The sequence below is a fragment of the Mauremys reevesii genome, linkage group 18, assembly GCF_016161935.1.
Source record: "Mauremys reevesii isolate NIE-2019 linkage group 18, ASM1616193v1, whole genome shotgun sequence".
NCBI classification, from domain to species: Eukaryota; Metazoa; Chordata; order Testudines; family Geoemydidae; genus Mauremys; species Mauremys reevesii.
This window is the reverse complement of record NC_052640.1, coordinates 22276311-22292974: the sequence shown is the minus strand read 5'-3', so window position 1 is coordinate 22292974 and position 16664 is coordinate 22276311. Positions and strand designations below refer to the sequence as shown.

General features: G+C 40.8%; 1 protein-coding gene across 1 annotated transcript in view; it reads right to left on the bottom strand.

The window, feature by feature from the left end:
• Positions 1-2011: 2011 nt before the first annotated feature.
• GCN1 (GCN1 activator of EIF2AK4) overlaps positions 2012-16664 on the bottom strand; it is a 60829-nt gene continuing 46176 nt past the window's right edge. Inside the window, exons 47-58 of the mRNA XM_039504871.1 lie at positions 16296-16388; positions 15912-16055; positions 14362-14628; positions 13958-14071; positions 13247-13477; positions 12661-12854; positions 12008-12122; positions 10601-10697; positions 9330-9478; positions 8357-8464; positions 5903-6121; positions 2012-2723 (exon numbers count right to left, since the gene is read on the bottom strand). Coding sequence (XP_039360805.1) covers positions 2598-2723; positions 5903-6121; positions 8357-8464; positions 9330-9478; positions 10601-10697; positions 12008-12122; positions 12661-12854; positions 13247-13477; positions 13958-14071; positions 14362-14628; positions 15912-16055; positions 16296-16388 — 1857 coding nt within the window. The 3' untranslated portion in view covers positions 2012-2597. The remainder of the gene's footprint in view (positions 2724-5902; positions 6122-8356; positions 8465-9329; positions 9479-10600; positions 10698-12007; positions 12123-12660; positions 12855-13246; positions 13478-13957; positions 14072-14361; positions 14629-15911; positions 16056-16295; positions 16389-16664) is intronic.

Sequence of the window (16664 nt, the reverse complement as noted above, 5' to 3'; positions counted from 1 at the left end):
GACGGAGCTCCATTTGTCCTGCAGCCACCTTGCAGGTCACTGGGGTGTTCTGTCTTTTCTGCTAGTGTAATTCATAATGAGGCTTCTGTACGAGCACACTTGCAAGTGACTATTGCAATTGCAAAGTAAGGTTCACACATACCCTAAAACTTTCAGGTAGAGCTGGGACAGAGAACTGACAAAGCCTAACAACATTTTAAAAATTATTCACAGAAGCCGTAGCTTTAACAGTATTTTCCCAAATTACTTTTCTATAGAAATATTGTTCTTGTTAGAGCCAAAACTAGTGTTAATGGTGGATTCCTTGTAATTTGAAGTCTTCAAATCATGATTTGAGAACTTCAGTAACTCAGCCGGAGGTTAGGGGTCTATTATAAGAGTGAATGGGTGAGATTATGGGGCCTGCAATGTGCAAGAGGGCAGACTAGATGATCATGATGGTCCCGTCAGACCTTAAAGTCTATGAGTGTGTCTCAGTTTAGCGTTTATTCAGGATTTTTTTCACTTATAGATTTTTAGGCGTACACTACAAAAATGCACTAGCAGGAGATGAAGAAACAGCTACAACCAATGTCCTAGATACTGCATGTGTCTTCAAAGCAATTACAAGAATGTCAAATTTTGTTTAGCAAAGATTCAAGCCAAAATATTGACACAAGTTAGTATTTCAATAAACTGAGCTGATTTTACTGGATTTAACCATATGTTTACAATTTATTAACCCTCACACGTACATTACTTATGTATACTATTTAAAATTGGAATTAGTATAATTAGCACTGAAAAAAATCTCAGTGACACATGGGTTGTAAATGTCTACAGCTTGGCAAGAGATAGAAGGCCTGGCAAACGAGGATTAAACTGAAAAATGCTATGACTCATAACATTTGTGAGAAACAGAATATAGTTGAATCAGTCTTCTACTTATGTCACTTAGGAAACAGGATTGTATTACCTTTGAGGATTTTGTTGTAGTAGGACCATACCACACTTAAGGAACATGATCTGATTTGTAGAGGTGCTGAGCACCTGCAGTTCCCACTGATTTCAATATCTCTGAAATCAGATCAATAAGATGTTTCTACAAATGACATGTTTACTGAAAATATAGCTATTTCTATGCTTGCTTCTCAAAATACTCACTTGAGGGGTTTAAATTTCTTCTATCACACTAGTATGAGGCGGCTTAGATCATGAAGGATCAAAATCTTGTTGCCTTTATTATATGAAATATGAAAAGAGACTGCTTTGACTCCTCAAAAAGCAATGAAATTTATGGGCTCCAATCAGGATGAAGGGAGAAGTGTGTTTAGTCCCATACATTGAAGTTATTTATCTGAGCATACAATCTGGAGTAATCCCATGGGGTTTTTATAAAATAGATATGGTTTGTTTAACAATCTTAGAGAACACAAAAATCTCACTTTACCTTCCAAAACACACCTCAGCTTCCTGCTACCACAGCTTTCTGATGTCTCTCTGTATAAGGGGCCAACAGTATTGGTGAACTATAAAACCTTGAAGTGGTCTTGCCAGATAAATAACTCTGAGATCAACAGAGCTCAATGACCAGAAAAATTACCCAAAAAACCCCAATCTTGTTAAGACTAGTACTGATCTTAATTCAGTACCAAGTGTTAGAGGTCACAAAAGTGGAGGCCTGTTATGTTCAACAGTTGGGCAACTGAAGATGGTATGTTCAAGATGCCATTGACCAACAGAATTGTGGGAGTTGGGGAATGTAGTTATTGAGTTGGAATCAATACTTGTCATTTTTTTTTTAATTGTGTTAGTCTTGCCTTGGTTGAAAGCCCCCCAGCTTGTTTCAATATTGGAAAGGTCTTTTGTTCATTGCAAAGTTATGTACACACAAAAATGAGTACTCCAAATATCTTTTGAAAAAATGGATCAAAAAGTAAACACATCATAGGAAAGCTTTCCCCATATACCTGGCATAAGATAGCTTTACATTCAGACAATATACTTTTGTAGAAAGAAAAGTGCTTTCATCATCAGGATTAAATTCAAAGCCTTTATTAAACGTTCCATCTTCAAACAATCTGCATTTAATCCCCCTTTTGCATTTGAAATTTCTAAGGCTATTTTAAATAATAGTTTTACAGGGATTTTCAGTCTTCAGAACCATCACAAGCCGCAAGTTAGTACACAAAAACATTACGTTTTAACTTCCACAGATTTCTATTTCCTCTGCACAAGATCTGTGGAAAAGACCAGTGTTAGCTCCTTTCCTAGAGCTTTTACACATTTCTGAGAAGGAAACGGGTTTCACGCACAGGCTGGATGCTCAAGACACACCTCACAATCAGCTACAATTAACTGATACTGATTGGTATGCCTGTCTCTTGCGCATTCAGTTTCAAAAAGGGGACCAAATTTTCAATTTTTAGCGAATGTAGGTCTAATTAAGGCTATTCTGGTATATTTTTGATATTAAAATACTCTCTGGGAGCCCTTTTCATAAGCCCCCATCAGAATTAATATATTTTCAAAAATGAAAACATTTAACATTGGTTTTTGAGTTGAAATGCTGATGCAGCCGTTGGTTCAGTGTTCTCTTTTCTTCGGGATCTTAAATATCACGTCAATATAGTGTCATCGATCTGTTCAACAGAATCAGCCTGGCTGGCCCTCCTCCACAGAGATCTCCTGCAGCTCTCATTCAGCAGCTCCAGACTGGCACTATCTAGGATCTTGGAGACAGACTGTGGAAAGAGGAAGAAGATAATACCAATAAAAGCATTCACTCCTAATGCTAAATTAGCCCTTATCTGTTTTACTCTATGCCAAAAAAAGCATTAAAAAAATTCAGTATCTTATAGGGTATGTGTCAGAACATAAAGAGAAACACTGGCTAAATTTATACCCAGATTTACAGCGGTATTGAAGAAAACTCTTGTAATTCTTCTCCCAAACGGATCTAATGAATAAAATTCAATTATGAGTCAAACATAAAAATCTTGCTTTTCATACATAACTGATCTGTCTAGCTTCTTGCATTCAAGGTTCTACCTCTTCATAATTAAACAGGTGTGCATTTTAAATTTTTTTACCTTTAGGACTAGAGTTCAGAGTTTAACAATATCCTTGGTATGGAGAGCAAGATTCAGGGTTACAGACTAAATAAAACCTGTTATGGAAATACTCAACATTGCCACAAATTCTTTTGGTTAAGTCTAATATGAACAGATGAGAATACCACTGGACACAAAGTCCTTTCGAATTGTATATTGAGTAATTTAAGAAAGAACAAAAACATGCTCTGGGAAACAATAGGTCCATTAATTTGACCTCAATGGTATGCAAGGTCTTAGAACAAATTTTGAAAGAGAAACTAGTTAAGGACATACAGGTAAATGGAAATTGGGATAAAATACAACATGGTTTTACAAAAGGTAGATTGTGCCAGACTACTCTGATCTCTTTCTTTGATAAGATAACCATTTTTCTAGACAAAGGAAATACAGATGTAATCTATCTGGATTTCAGTAAGGCATCTGATACAGTTCCACATGAAAAATTATTAGTTAAATTGGAGAAGATGGAGATTAAAAAATAATTAAAAGATAGGTAAGGAACTGGTTAAAGAGAAGACTACAGTGGGTCATGCTGAAAGGTGAACTGTCAGACTGGAGGGAGGTTACTAGTGGAGATTCTCAGGGATCAGTCTTGGGACCAATCTTATTTCCCATTTTCATTAATGACATTGGCACAAAAAGTGGGAGTGTACTAATAAATTTGCAGATGACAAAAAGTTGGCCTGTATTGTCAATACAGAGGATGACTGGAATATTATATATGAAGATTTGGATGACTTTGAAAACTGGAGTAATAGAAATGGGATTAAATTTAATAGTGCAAAGTTATGCATTTAGGGGCCAACAACAAGAATTTTTGCTATAAACTGGGGATGCATTGGAAGTGACAGAGGAGGAGGAAGACCTGGGTGTATTGGTTGATCAAAGGATGACTATGTGCTGCCAATGTGATGCAGCCGTGAAAAAGGCCAATGCAGTCCTAGGATGCATCAGACGTATTTCCAGAAAGTATCATAATTGGACAAAGGTACTGGTGAGACCTCATCTCGAATACTATGTGCAATTCTGGTCTCCCATGTTTAAGAAAGATGAATTCAAACTGGAACAGGTTAGAGAAGGGCTACTAGTATGATCAGAGGAAAGGAGAACCTAGCTAACAAGAGGAGACTTAAGGAGCTAGGTTTGTTTATCTTAACCAAAGGAAGGCTGAGGGGAGGCTCTCTATATCTATGGCAGAGGGATAAACACCAGGGAGGTAGAGGAGTTATTTAAGTTAAGTGCCAATGTTGATGCAAGAACAAATGGATATAAACTGGCCACCAACAATTTAGGCTAGAAATCAGACCAAGTTTCTAACCATCAGAGGAGTGAAGTTTTGGAACAGCCTTTCAAGGCAAGAAGGGACCAAAAAAATCCTAACTTGTTTCAAGACTAAGCTTGGTAAGTTTATGGAGGGGATGGTATGATGAAACTGCCTACAATGGTACATGGTCCATCTGTGACTGCTAGTAGCAAATATCCTCAATTGCCAGAGATGGGACGCTAGATGGGGAGGGCTCTGAGTTAGTACAGAGAATTGTTTCCCAGGTGTCTAGCTGGTGGGTCTTGCCCATATGCTCCGATCATATTTGGGGTTAGGAAGGAATTTTCTCCCAGGTCATACTGGCAGAGACTCTAAGTGTTTTTCGCCTTCCTCTGCAGTATTGGACACAGGTCACTGGCTGGTTTGAGTTAGAGTAAATGGTGGATTCTCTGTAACTTCAAATCTTTAAATCAACATTTGAGTACTTCAGTAACTCAGCCAGAGATTATGGGGGTCTATTACAGGAGTGGGTGGGTGAGGTTCTGTGGCCTGTGATGTGCAGGAGTTCAGACTAGATCAGAGGTCCTCAAAGTGTGGGGCATGCCTCCCCTAGCAGAGCATGGAGGACCATCCGGGGGGCCTGACGGGGGCCTGGGCCAGCCCCCATGGGGGGCGGGGAGGGAGCGCCACCAAGCCACTCCCCACCCTCAGCTCTGCTCTGGTCCCACCCCCAGCTATGGCTCCATTCCTGGCCCCATGCCAGCCCCCAGCCTTGGCCATGGCTCCGCTCTGGCCCCAGCCTCAGTCCCCTTACCTGTTTGCATCCCCCCCCTCCCCACCCCCAGCTGTGGCCCAGCTCCCGGCCCTGACGAGGTGTGTGTGTGTGTGGGGGGTGACCCTCAAAAGTTTGGGGACCACTGGACTAAATTATGATGATGATCTCTTCTGGCCTTAAAGTCTATGAATTTCAAACAAGAAACACACACAGGAAAATTCTTACACTCTTACAGGCACATCAAAGCATTTCAGCTGGTTCCACAAATTCAGACATAAGCACTAAATAAAAATAGCTTAGAGCTGGAAAAGAATTCTGGACATTGACATGCAAAGGAGTATTTCATCCACCCTACAACAGCCCATAATGCAACTACTACAGAAATATGTTCATATAATAAGGACCCTTATTATAAGCACCAGCATGGCACAGGCTCATAGCGTTCCAAAGATATGGCTATTAATTGTTGGCTACAGAGGAGGAGTTAGCTTGATGCATTTTAGTAATACATATTACCGCATTGTAACCATGTATACCCAAGATAGCCAAGTGGAGAAATATGGACGTTTGTATGAGAATATTGATCTAGGATGAAGAATTAGATGCTAACCCACAAAACAGTTCCCATTTCCCCCCGCACCCCATCATTTGTAATATTTTATACTGCAAGATACTCATTTATATATTCAAACAATATTTAAGGTTACTCGTATGCAAGACAATGTGATATGGCCTTCCACTAGGTAGCAAAGCGTTTCTTGTTCATACCTGAAGCACTTCTTCGCCCTCTCTCATCTTCAGGAGGTTAACTATGGCTTGGTCACTGTAGGCCCTCACACTGGTGTTTTTGTCTTTTGTATTGTCCAGAAGTGCTTTGAGAATTGGTTTAATTGTCTGCGGATCCATAGAGGGGAGGTGGTTTTTATTTGCCCACCAGATCATCTTTTCTGCAATTAACTTGATGTCACTGGATGGATTCTGGAGACACTGAATGAGACACAAAGACATCCTTAATTTCAGATACAGCACAGGCAAATTTTCTGAGTGCCAATTTACCTTTTTGATACAGAAACTAAACTAAAGAATACAAGCACTGATAGAACTGCAGATGCTCCTCATTCCCACCACACTACATTTCTGTTTTTCATTATCTATCAACAAGTTTAAGCAAACTCTTAAATGGGAATAAGTCAGGATTGTAACTTGACAATAATACACCTTTTTAAAAGAAAACACTTAAAAGAAAAGCTTTGCAGCCTGCGGTTGTCTGCATGTCATGTGGTTTCCCTGCAGCTATTTCAGGAAACAACAATGACCACTAGCACAGCAACCATTGAGAGTTTTACTGTTTCCATTAAATGTCCTCTTTTTGGTCATTTTCATTTTCCAATAAAAGCCTGGGACAGGCTGAAACCTGACATGTCAGAGCAGTGGCTATGGGACACCTTTGCCTTTTTTAAATGAGTTTTACAACCTTTAATTTTTAATATGAACTTGGCCCTTCTGTTCTTTTTAACCTTAACCCAATTTATGATTTACTGGGCAACACACTGCTTTTATCACAATATTAATGTGTATTAACAGCACAGTACACTGTAATATGTCATACAAATTAAATGTAAGGGCTACAAATGTTGGATATCTATGCTTTCACATAACATGAGCTGCTTTGAAGCCATTGTGCTCTGTATCATGTGTAGGGTCCTACCAAATTCATGGCCATGAAAAACGCGTCATGGACCGTGAAATCTGGTCTTTTGTGTGCTTTTACTCTATACTATACAGATTTCACAGGAGAGACCAGCATTTCTCAAATTGGGGGTCCTGACCCAGAAGAGAGATGCCGGGGGGGGGGGGGGGGCGCAAAGTTATTTTAGGTGGGTTGTGGTATTGCCACCCTTACTTCTGCGCTGCCGTCAGAGCTGGGTGGCCAGAGAGCGGCGGCTGTTGGCCAGGTATCCAGCACTGAAGGCGGCGCCCCACCAGCAGCAGTGCAGAAGTAAGGGTAGCAGTACCGTGACCCTACTACAATTACCTTGCGACCCCCTGACAACTCTTTCAGGACCCCTACAATTACACCACCATGAAATTTCAGGTTTAAATAGCTGAAATCATGAAACTTATGATTTTTAAAATCCTATGACTATGAAATTGACCAAAATAGACCGGGAATTTGGTAGGGCCCTAATCATGTGCTTCAACGTTTTTAAATTAAAACAAACAAATAAACCCTGAAAACAAAAATAAATGCTTCTATTGCCAATTAAAGGTGACTGGCAAAGAAAACAATTGGCCTTGTGTCTTTTTTTCATTTTTTGCTTCTTTATGTTGTATGAAGAAGTCCTGAGAGTTTTTTTTCCCCCAATGAAAAAGAGGAAAGAGGGCTTCTAGTTGGTTTTCACATTAGAAAGTCAGCTCCTGCCTATCCTGGTAAAAAGGTGACACGTTAAGAAACTGAAACCAGAGTAACAGAGTGAAAGGGATTTTTAGACTTTTTAAAACTCTGGTTTGCTTGAGTTTTTTTGTTAGTATTTATTTAACTTCAGTGACTAACATTGCGGAGAAAATACATCTTTGTTAACATCCCAGCCTCTCTAATAAGAATTAGACGAGAGCTGCAAAACATGGGAAGTGCTGCAGCAAAACCAGGGAAGGAGAGAATTGACATTCTGGATATTTTCAAGGTTAAAAAAAAAAGGCAGAAATATTTAAGGGGGGAGAGCACTTTCAAGTCTTCCTCATACAGCAAGAAGCAGCAACAAATTACAAAAGCTCGATTTTTCTTTTACTTATTCCTTTATAAGCCACCATTATTGCAACATGTATATTATGTACCTGCTATCTATCTGCACTAGTAAACGCCTAACCAGGCAGGCTAAGGTTTGAATGTAAAGCCTCTTCCTTTTTTGTGGTGTTAACAGTATCTGAACATACAAAGGCTTCTAAAAACTAAAAATATCAAAAAAACATTTTGTTTGTACTTTGTTGCAGACAAATCTAGATGCTCAAGCACCCCAGGGTTCATAGATTCAAAATACAAGATGTCCAAGTTTACTGCTTTCACTTTCTGTTACAACTAGTACTAAGATTTTACTGACCAAGCCATCAACTGGCCAATGACCCTCTGCAGCTTAACCAAATACAGGCCACATTCCGTTGGTTAAGGTCATTGTAGAATAGTTCAGGTAGCACAAAACTTACATGACACATTCCTGGGCTCACCTTAATAAAGAGGTTGGCGAGTTTGGGAGGCAGATTTCCTCCTTCTGTTTCTATGTGGTATTTCATAAGAAAGCCCATTCCTCTGATACCACTAGCCGCAATGGGGATCTGCAGCACAAAGAGAACCAGGGCACTTTCGTTATTATTATAATTATTACAGTAGTATGTAGAGGCCTCAGTGTGCTAGGTACTGTACATGCACAGAGTAAGAGAGGGTCCCTGCCAAGGTTACAATCTAACAGACAAGACAGATAAACGAAAGAAGGGGAAACAGAGGCACAGAGGCGTCAAATGACTTGCCCAAGGTCACACAGCAGGTCAGTAGAAAAGCAGAGACTAGAAACCTTATATCCGGACTCCCATCGCTAAGGATTACACTGCCTCTCAAAGCTAAATATGCACAACTATTACTTTATCTTTCCTGAGTATTAATTAGCCACACCATGATGGTCAGCCTACATACAGACCTTCTTCATAAGATGAAAGAGCCCCTCGTTCCCTAGTAACGCTAGCCCTAACTTGAGCACTTATCATAGGAGAATCAGACAGTTGTGTGTTCATGCTGAAAACTGCTTCAGCAATATAAACAACCTTCACTAAAGTACGTTCAGTGGAAAGAGGAATGAGCTTGTATTTGAAGTACTTTCCAAACATGCTCTGGGCTCAGCACATAAACGAACCGCAGTAGTGTGGAATTTAAAATTTAGACAATCAGGAACACTTTCAACAACACACACACACACACACACACACACCCCTCCAGGGACAGCGGAAATCAGATAAGAGTCAGAATAATCTCAGAGCTCAAGTGCAGAACTGTCTCTCTGTTCATGGTACATTCTTCAGGAGTGTGCTTGAGGGTTGTCCCAGTTTTACTGGGTAGCACTGAGAGTCTGCAAAACTTTCAACTGTTTACAGTGCAACAGACAGAGCTCTTGCGAAATGCTCTGGATGGCCTTCAGATAGTGCTTACCCTGTCTGCTGTGGCGTTGCTCAGGATCCTCTCCTGAACGCTGTTATAGTATTTGGGGGCACACAGTCTGCTGGGAGCTACCTTTATAGCCACAGACAGTGCAAGGCTCTGTCCATGCCTCACCATCCAATCAATCCCAGAGACATCCGCTGCAAGAGGGAGAGAGCAATATTGAGCCTTGCTACTGACTATACCTGATATAAATGAGTTTTGTCAGGCTGATGTTCATCTCTGTCTGTTTTCATAAAAATAAACAAACACTTCAGTAATACCTTGCTTTGAGAGCTCGATGCAAACTAACACTAAACCCAACACCTCTATCATGTGAGACCCATTTTGCAGCTATGGGAACGAACAAAGAAATGACTTATTTTAAGGCTACAAAATGAGTCTGTGGCATAGCTGGGATTAAATTTAGCAGTTCCTGGTTCCCAGCCCCATGCTCATCCCATTGCCTCTGATGATCTCAATCAAGTATTATTCTCTGACATGTAACAATTTAAAAATGTGAAGGATCTTGTCATCATTAGTGAAGCTACATCTCTTCAATGAAATAAACACATTTGCCGGCAATTCATAGATTCATAGCAACCAATCACTAGATTCCCATTTTAACTCCACAGAGTGGAATGCTATAGTAACACCCCCAAACCACTAACCGTTCCTGGAGAATTAACATTTTTTTCCAGAAACCAGGACAATGGAGTTAATTCGCCAAGAGCAGTTAGAAGTCTTAGGGCATTAGTAGTCCATGATCTTTCAATGTTACAGCCAACGACACAAAAAATGGCGGCTGTTTCAAAACTTTCCATAAAAACATATTTTTACAATACACAGGTTTCTAACCTTTTTGGTCTGCTGCATCAGTCTGTTACAGTACGACCTCAGCTGTATCTGTTAGTGCCTATAGCTTCTCCATTCAACTCTGCAAGTCCTACGTATCCCCAATTCAACTCTCCATGTTCTACATATCCCCAATTCAACTCTGCATGCGCTCTGGGTAATGAAGCATTGGCTGCCTCAAATTACAGGAGTAATCCAAGGCTCCACTGCGGATGAGAGTGCACGCTAATGAATGGGAGACTAGCAGAAGCCCTAGAATTGAGGCTCAAAATGAAGAATCTAGAACACAAGCCAGGAGAGCCTCTGGGACCAGTGGCTGAAAGTGCTATTCCATAGTACTCAGGGTCTTCTCCACAGTTTAAGATTTCATAATTAATAAAACGTCCTGTTTATTTCAGAACACATTTATATCTCTCTGCTAGACACACCCAGTAAGTGTTGCTGCAGAAGGGTGCTGAGCTCCTCTTCTGACAGAAATGCACACAGCTCTGCTAGACAGCCAGCTGATGCCATGCGGGCAGCATCCTAAAAAGGAAAGGAGGGGGAGAGAGGCAAAAATTAGAAGAGTTTGATACACATAGACAATTTCCATTGAGAAGGCCAAGTGACAAAAGAAGCTCTGAAACAAAAACACAAAGGAAAATGAAGATTTCACAACCAGCTCCTCACTCTCACCATTTGTTGATTTCAGTCAACTCCAAGTTTTCTTGTACACTGCAGTAGAATTCAAAATCAAGCCCACAGCCAAAATGGCCAGCTCAGGGCAGAGTATAGCACTACACTACTGACTTGACATAAGCATTGAGTTATACACATGGAAAACACATTTGCTTTCACCTTTGTGATTTAAGAGAGCCTTTTGTGGACATGGAAAGGTCAAATTCTTGATTTACAGGCTGGGAAATGGAGCAGTGGTGCCTGCTGTCTGCCTGCAAAATACCCTCTTGCTAGTGAAGATGGCCTGCTTCAAAACTTTTAGCACCAGTTGTTACTTTAGCTTGCCAAAATGATGATCTCGCCATTGCAGTTCTCCACACGTTGACTGGATTGGTCCTGCTTTGAGCAGGGGGTTGGACTAGATGACCTCTTGAGGTCCCTTCCAACCCTGATAGTCTATGATATTTACATTGCAATGAGAATTTTTCCATCTCTGACATGCCAGCAACCTGTGTTTTACAGATGTAGAATAAGGGGGCAGTCACGACAGAATGTGAATTTTGATCTTGGGTGCAAAACTATGTTGGTTCCAGAGTCAGTGTGGCAATCTGCCATATGCAGAACATGCCTCTTTAAAACTGCCTAATTTCTTGGTCAGGGAGGATGTAACCCCTCCAAAAGAAAGAGAAATGTATTACCACATTGAGGTTATCTATACTGACTGAGATGTTAAGACTTCACATATGCTTTTACAGTGCAGCTGGTATATTTCCTACTTTCGGCTGATGGTAAGTGAATAGTTTTTAGCTGCCTCAACAAATATGTTGGCAAGGAATGGAAGGTCAAACACACAAAGAAGCCAAAGAAACACTAATTTCACAAAATTTAAGAGTTACAATAGATTGACCAGGGAAGTATTTTATTCTTGGATAAAATTTGCTTCTCAATCAACATACTGTAAGGAGTTGAAGTGATTTCAGTTTTACAGATTAAATTCAGTTTAGTGAGCAATGCATAGCTTCAGCCTGCTTTTATATAAGCTCTCTTTCCAGTGTATTATTAGTAACTCCTCCAGGAAGTTATTTTAGGAAACAATTCTGTTAGAAAGCTCAGAGTTTAAATTAAAAAACAAACATAGTGTGCATAAGACATCCTCCACGGGCCCTTTGCAGCAATACCTCATCATGTCCCAGCATTCCTAGAAGCACTGTGGTGATGGTCTTCCTAATGGTTGCGTCCACTTTAGCACCAGCTCCTTGTGTTACAAATCGCAGAGCTTGCAGCATGGTGTCTCTGCAGTGAACAACCACAAGTTACAATTCAAGACTGCAGTTTTCCCCAAACAGAATGTCAACCAAGTACAAGGAGCTGGCTGCCAACAACAGATTCACAGACACAATGAATAGCACAAAGGTGGGTGTGCCTAAATTTGAAGGCTATGGAGCTTCTCTAATGACAGGAAACCATCAGCACCAACAAATGCCTGCATTGGTTCACATCTGATTGTCATTCTTACTGCTGGGAAGGGTCTTTGACCATTCACAAAGAGGGAAAATCTTCTCCAGTAGGAGGCTCATTTCTTAGGGAGCCGGATATTTTACTGGTAGGTGAACTTATTCTTGGAACTAGGAAAAAATACCAAGTCCATATGGACTGAAACAAATGCTAAATAGGAAACAAACTATTGGAGTCTTTCATAGCATTTATATAACCTTGGCTTCTGCTCTTCAGTCAACTCATCTCTGATGTTAATTGTTTTAAAAAAGTTAAACTTGCCTTTCTTCCCACTACTGCCAAGTAGTTCATGCCCTGCCCATTTTCCACAGCTTACCTGATGCTAGAATCCCCACTGGAACGGATTCCATTCAACAGCTCAGTAAAAAGAGGATCCACTTTACTATGGATGGCAATCAATTTACCGAGCGCATCAGCAGCCTTAAGGCGGACAGCACGGTTTGAATCTTGTAGCGCTTTGGTGAAGGTGGTCTGTAGCTGAGGCAGGAATGGTTTCAGGGCAATCCCAACCTGTACAGGCAGAGATTTAGGTGGTGGGAGGGAATCACATGTACTCAAATGTGAAACAAAAACTAGAAAGGAAAGATCTGAAAAAGCGTGGTGTCTTCTAACAGCACTTAGATACAATGATAAAATCAGCACTTGCCCATCCAGATAAAGAATCTCCCTAACACACAGCTGAAAAATGGGAAAACCATGCAAGAACTGAATTCAGTTGTCAGAAAGCAGAGAAGTAAGCACTGAAGGTTTTCACACCCATGACATGAGTATTCTTTGTAACTAAATACAGTACACAAAAGCCCAGTGCAACTTGGTTACGTAGAGCAGGTTAACAGATCTGGGGAGTTCAGACTTGACAAAAAGGAAAAACAAAGAAGTTTACCAGCGATTTGGAATCTTACCTTGGCCAACAGAAGGCTTAATGTTTCCAGCAAAGCCACCTTGACATTCCAGCTGAACCGATCTCCCAAGATCCGAATAAGTGGTCCAGTGATGCTCACGACGGAGGGTTTCAGGGCTTCAGCAGAGGTCAGTTTAATAACTAGTCCTAATGCCTTTGCGGCTTCCTCTTTCTGCTCTGGGTTACCAGTTAGAACTCCCTCCCGCAGCACCGGAAGAATAGAAGTCACTCCCTGTCACAGGAATCAAACAAGAAAACTAGAACCAACAATGCAGACAACACCTAACCTACTTTCTCCCCACCTCCCATTGGAAGTGCACACTTGGAAATATCTTATCAACTTCCTACTGATCTTCATTTCCATTAGAAGTACTTTTGCGCAGTTATGCCTCACTAAACTGCTTGCTGCTTAGTAAGTTTTAATTCTGAAAGATTTGGCAGAGAAGTCCAGTTTCACACTTCCACCAAAAAGACAACTAATATGACTCATGTGCATTATAGAGTTGTCAAATATTTATTTACAACAGAAACCCAAACTGGGGTATAAAGTAAAAGCAGTAACCTAAAGAAAGTCTCTACACCTAAAAGTTTGGAATACCCCAGTAATACAATATTCTGATAGCTACAAAAATCACATTAACTAGGTTACTGGAAAGACACAACAGTATTATTGTGGTAAATCCCAGCCCCACACTACACACTTATCATTTACCTTCTTTGGAATACAGAATCCTGGCACGTGTTCTCCTTTGGCCTCATTCCCTACCATACGAATATCCCTGTGCAGATCCTCAATGAGGGCAAGCTGGTTCCCAGCATCTAATTTCTGCAGGAGTGACAGAAAGGGCAAAGACTGTGTAACAGCATTAAATCACCACAATTATTGAATTCCTCTCATGTTTACCAAGAGATAAGCCACTGCTATCTATTCCCATTCTCTCTGAATGTCTGGCCTTTCACCCATACTACTACTAGTCTAGTGCAGTCCTTAAAATACTACAGTCTTTGCAAAGACCTCATTTCCAGTGAAAATCAAGTGTTTTCTTGTAGGAGTATTTGACCAGGTCCATTCCCTCCCAGTCTGTATTGCTGCAACAACCCTGTCCCATATCTCACCTTGGTGATGGAATTGAGAGCATCCCAGCTTTCATTCAGAACCACAGGATTGGTATCATTAAAAAGTCTGATCAAGCCTGAGACCAAGTTCCTGAGATAGGCAGTGCAGTCTGCTTTTGATCTGGAGCAGTAAATGTTTAGAATGACAGCTGCTGCCTGCCTCATTCCCACCTCAGGGCTGCGAGTGGCTTCTAATAGATCTTCAATGATAATTCTCTGCCCATCATCTTCCACAGACAGGATTACAGCCTGGCAGTTAGCCATTTCCTAAAAAGTCAGAATGAACTTTATGTTAACTTTCAACCAGAATAAAAGTCACAGGTCTCAAGGCCTTACTTAATGCTGTTGCCTGACAGACCATTATCCTCCAGGATAAACTGTACAATTGTTAATTACTGTTCATGGAAATCAGTCACATGATCTACAGGTCTCCTGTTCTCGTCGTCCATCTAGAGCCCAAATAAATTTCTTATTGGTTAGTAACTAATTTTAACAGTAGATTGCCCATATTTAATGATAAATCCAGGGCATAAACTAAGGGTGGAATACCATTTTTGAAGGATGGAGAGTAGAGTACATGGTAGATTCTCTCTAAACCTAAAAATTGCCTAAACTTTGCCCAACTGAGAAGCTGCATAGGTAGCTTCCCAAGAGTCAAAGGGCTGCACTTAATTTACATAAAGTGAGTGTGGTTGCATTTTGCTCCATCTTCAGTGCAAAGGTTTAGAGATCACAGGCCCCAGCACACAATACTTCAGCTTGATCCAAGCAGTTCCATGGTCTGTGTCACCATAGGGACTGTCAGCTATGGACAAATTCAGATAGCTCCATGGAATCTCTGGGTTAGGAGACTGAAAGATCAGCTAACAGACATCTAAGGGTATGTCTTCTACTACACTCTAGTCTAGACGCGATAAATCGATCCCCAAGCGCTCTCCCATCAACTCCTGTACTCCACCGCCAAGAGAGGCGCAGGCAGAGTCAACGGGGGAGTGGCAGCAGTCGACTCACCGCAGAGTAGGTCTAAGTACGTTGACTTCAGCTATGTTATTCACGTAACTGAAGTTGCGTAACTTAGATCAATTCTCCCCCCAGTGTAGACCAGGCCTAAGAATGGACAATGAATCCATCATTTTAATTTCTAGTTACACCGGGCTAAACAGACAGACAAAAACAATCAACGCTTGGGGACTTCGCATATTATATATTTTTGAAATCACAAGAAGCAGTGTAGTAATAGAACCACACTCACAGTAAGAACTGTAAGAAAATATATATATTTTTAGTCTCTCATCTAATGCCCCAGTTTTCTAATGCTACAAACAGATCTCGTTAATTGGGAACACTGTTGGCCAAACCCATTTAGATTCAGGTAGTCTAAATTTCCCAACTCCTGATATACCACCAGCAAAAAGATCCTTGTATCCAGGGGCTAATGGATTGAATTAAAACATACCATCAATATATCTAAAAACCCTGAAACATTGTTTATAACTGAACTTAAAATACTAGTCTTCCTTACTTACCAAAAAATGAACTATGCCACTTACCAGGTGCTCATCAGCGGTGCCCAGCTTCTCTTTCAGTGCAGACATCATAGCAGGTAGTATTACACCCAGATGCCGTGTCAGAGCATCGCCTGCCACAGATGAGAGGAATGCTAGCACTCTGGTGTTTACAGGAGGAGAAATTAGCTAAAGGAAACAGGAGAAGCAACAGTATTTTACTCCAGAAAGATTTTTCAGAAGGCATCTCACATAATACAATTCTTAAACATGGGTATATCATAATCCAAATTACAATGAGTGCTTCTGGCAAGTAATCTGTGCAGAGTTTGAAATTTTGCTCCCAATTTTTGAGTATCAGTGCAGATAATATTTGAAGCAAGAAGAAATAAAACACTCTACAAAGTTTAGATTTGTTCCAAAATATACCTTTGGCACCAAGTAAGGCAGCACCACACGGCTCTTAACAGTCATAACTTGCTTAAGACCGTCCAGAGCAAAGTCGGATGTCTCTTCAGTATCCTACAAAGGGAGTACAGGGAGTTAGCCAGCTCACCTACAAGATTGTCTCTGCCACAGCAACCTAGACCTTGTTTCAAGTGTCAATTTTGGGATAATCATACAACCAGCACCTATATAAGTCCTTCTACCTGGGGCTCTCAAAGCCTTTTTCAGACACTGAATCAAGCCTCCCTACCAGGTTGGGAAGAATCTCCATAGTGAGGCACACAGATTAAGCGACTTCCCAAAGGACAGTGGAGACACGTAGCAGAGCCAGATTACCCAGATGTTCCAACT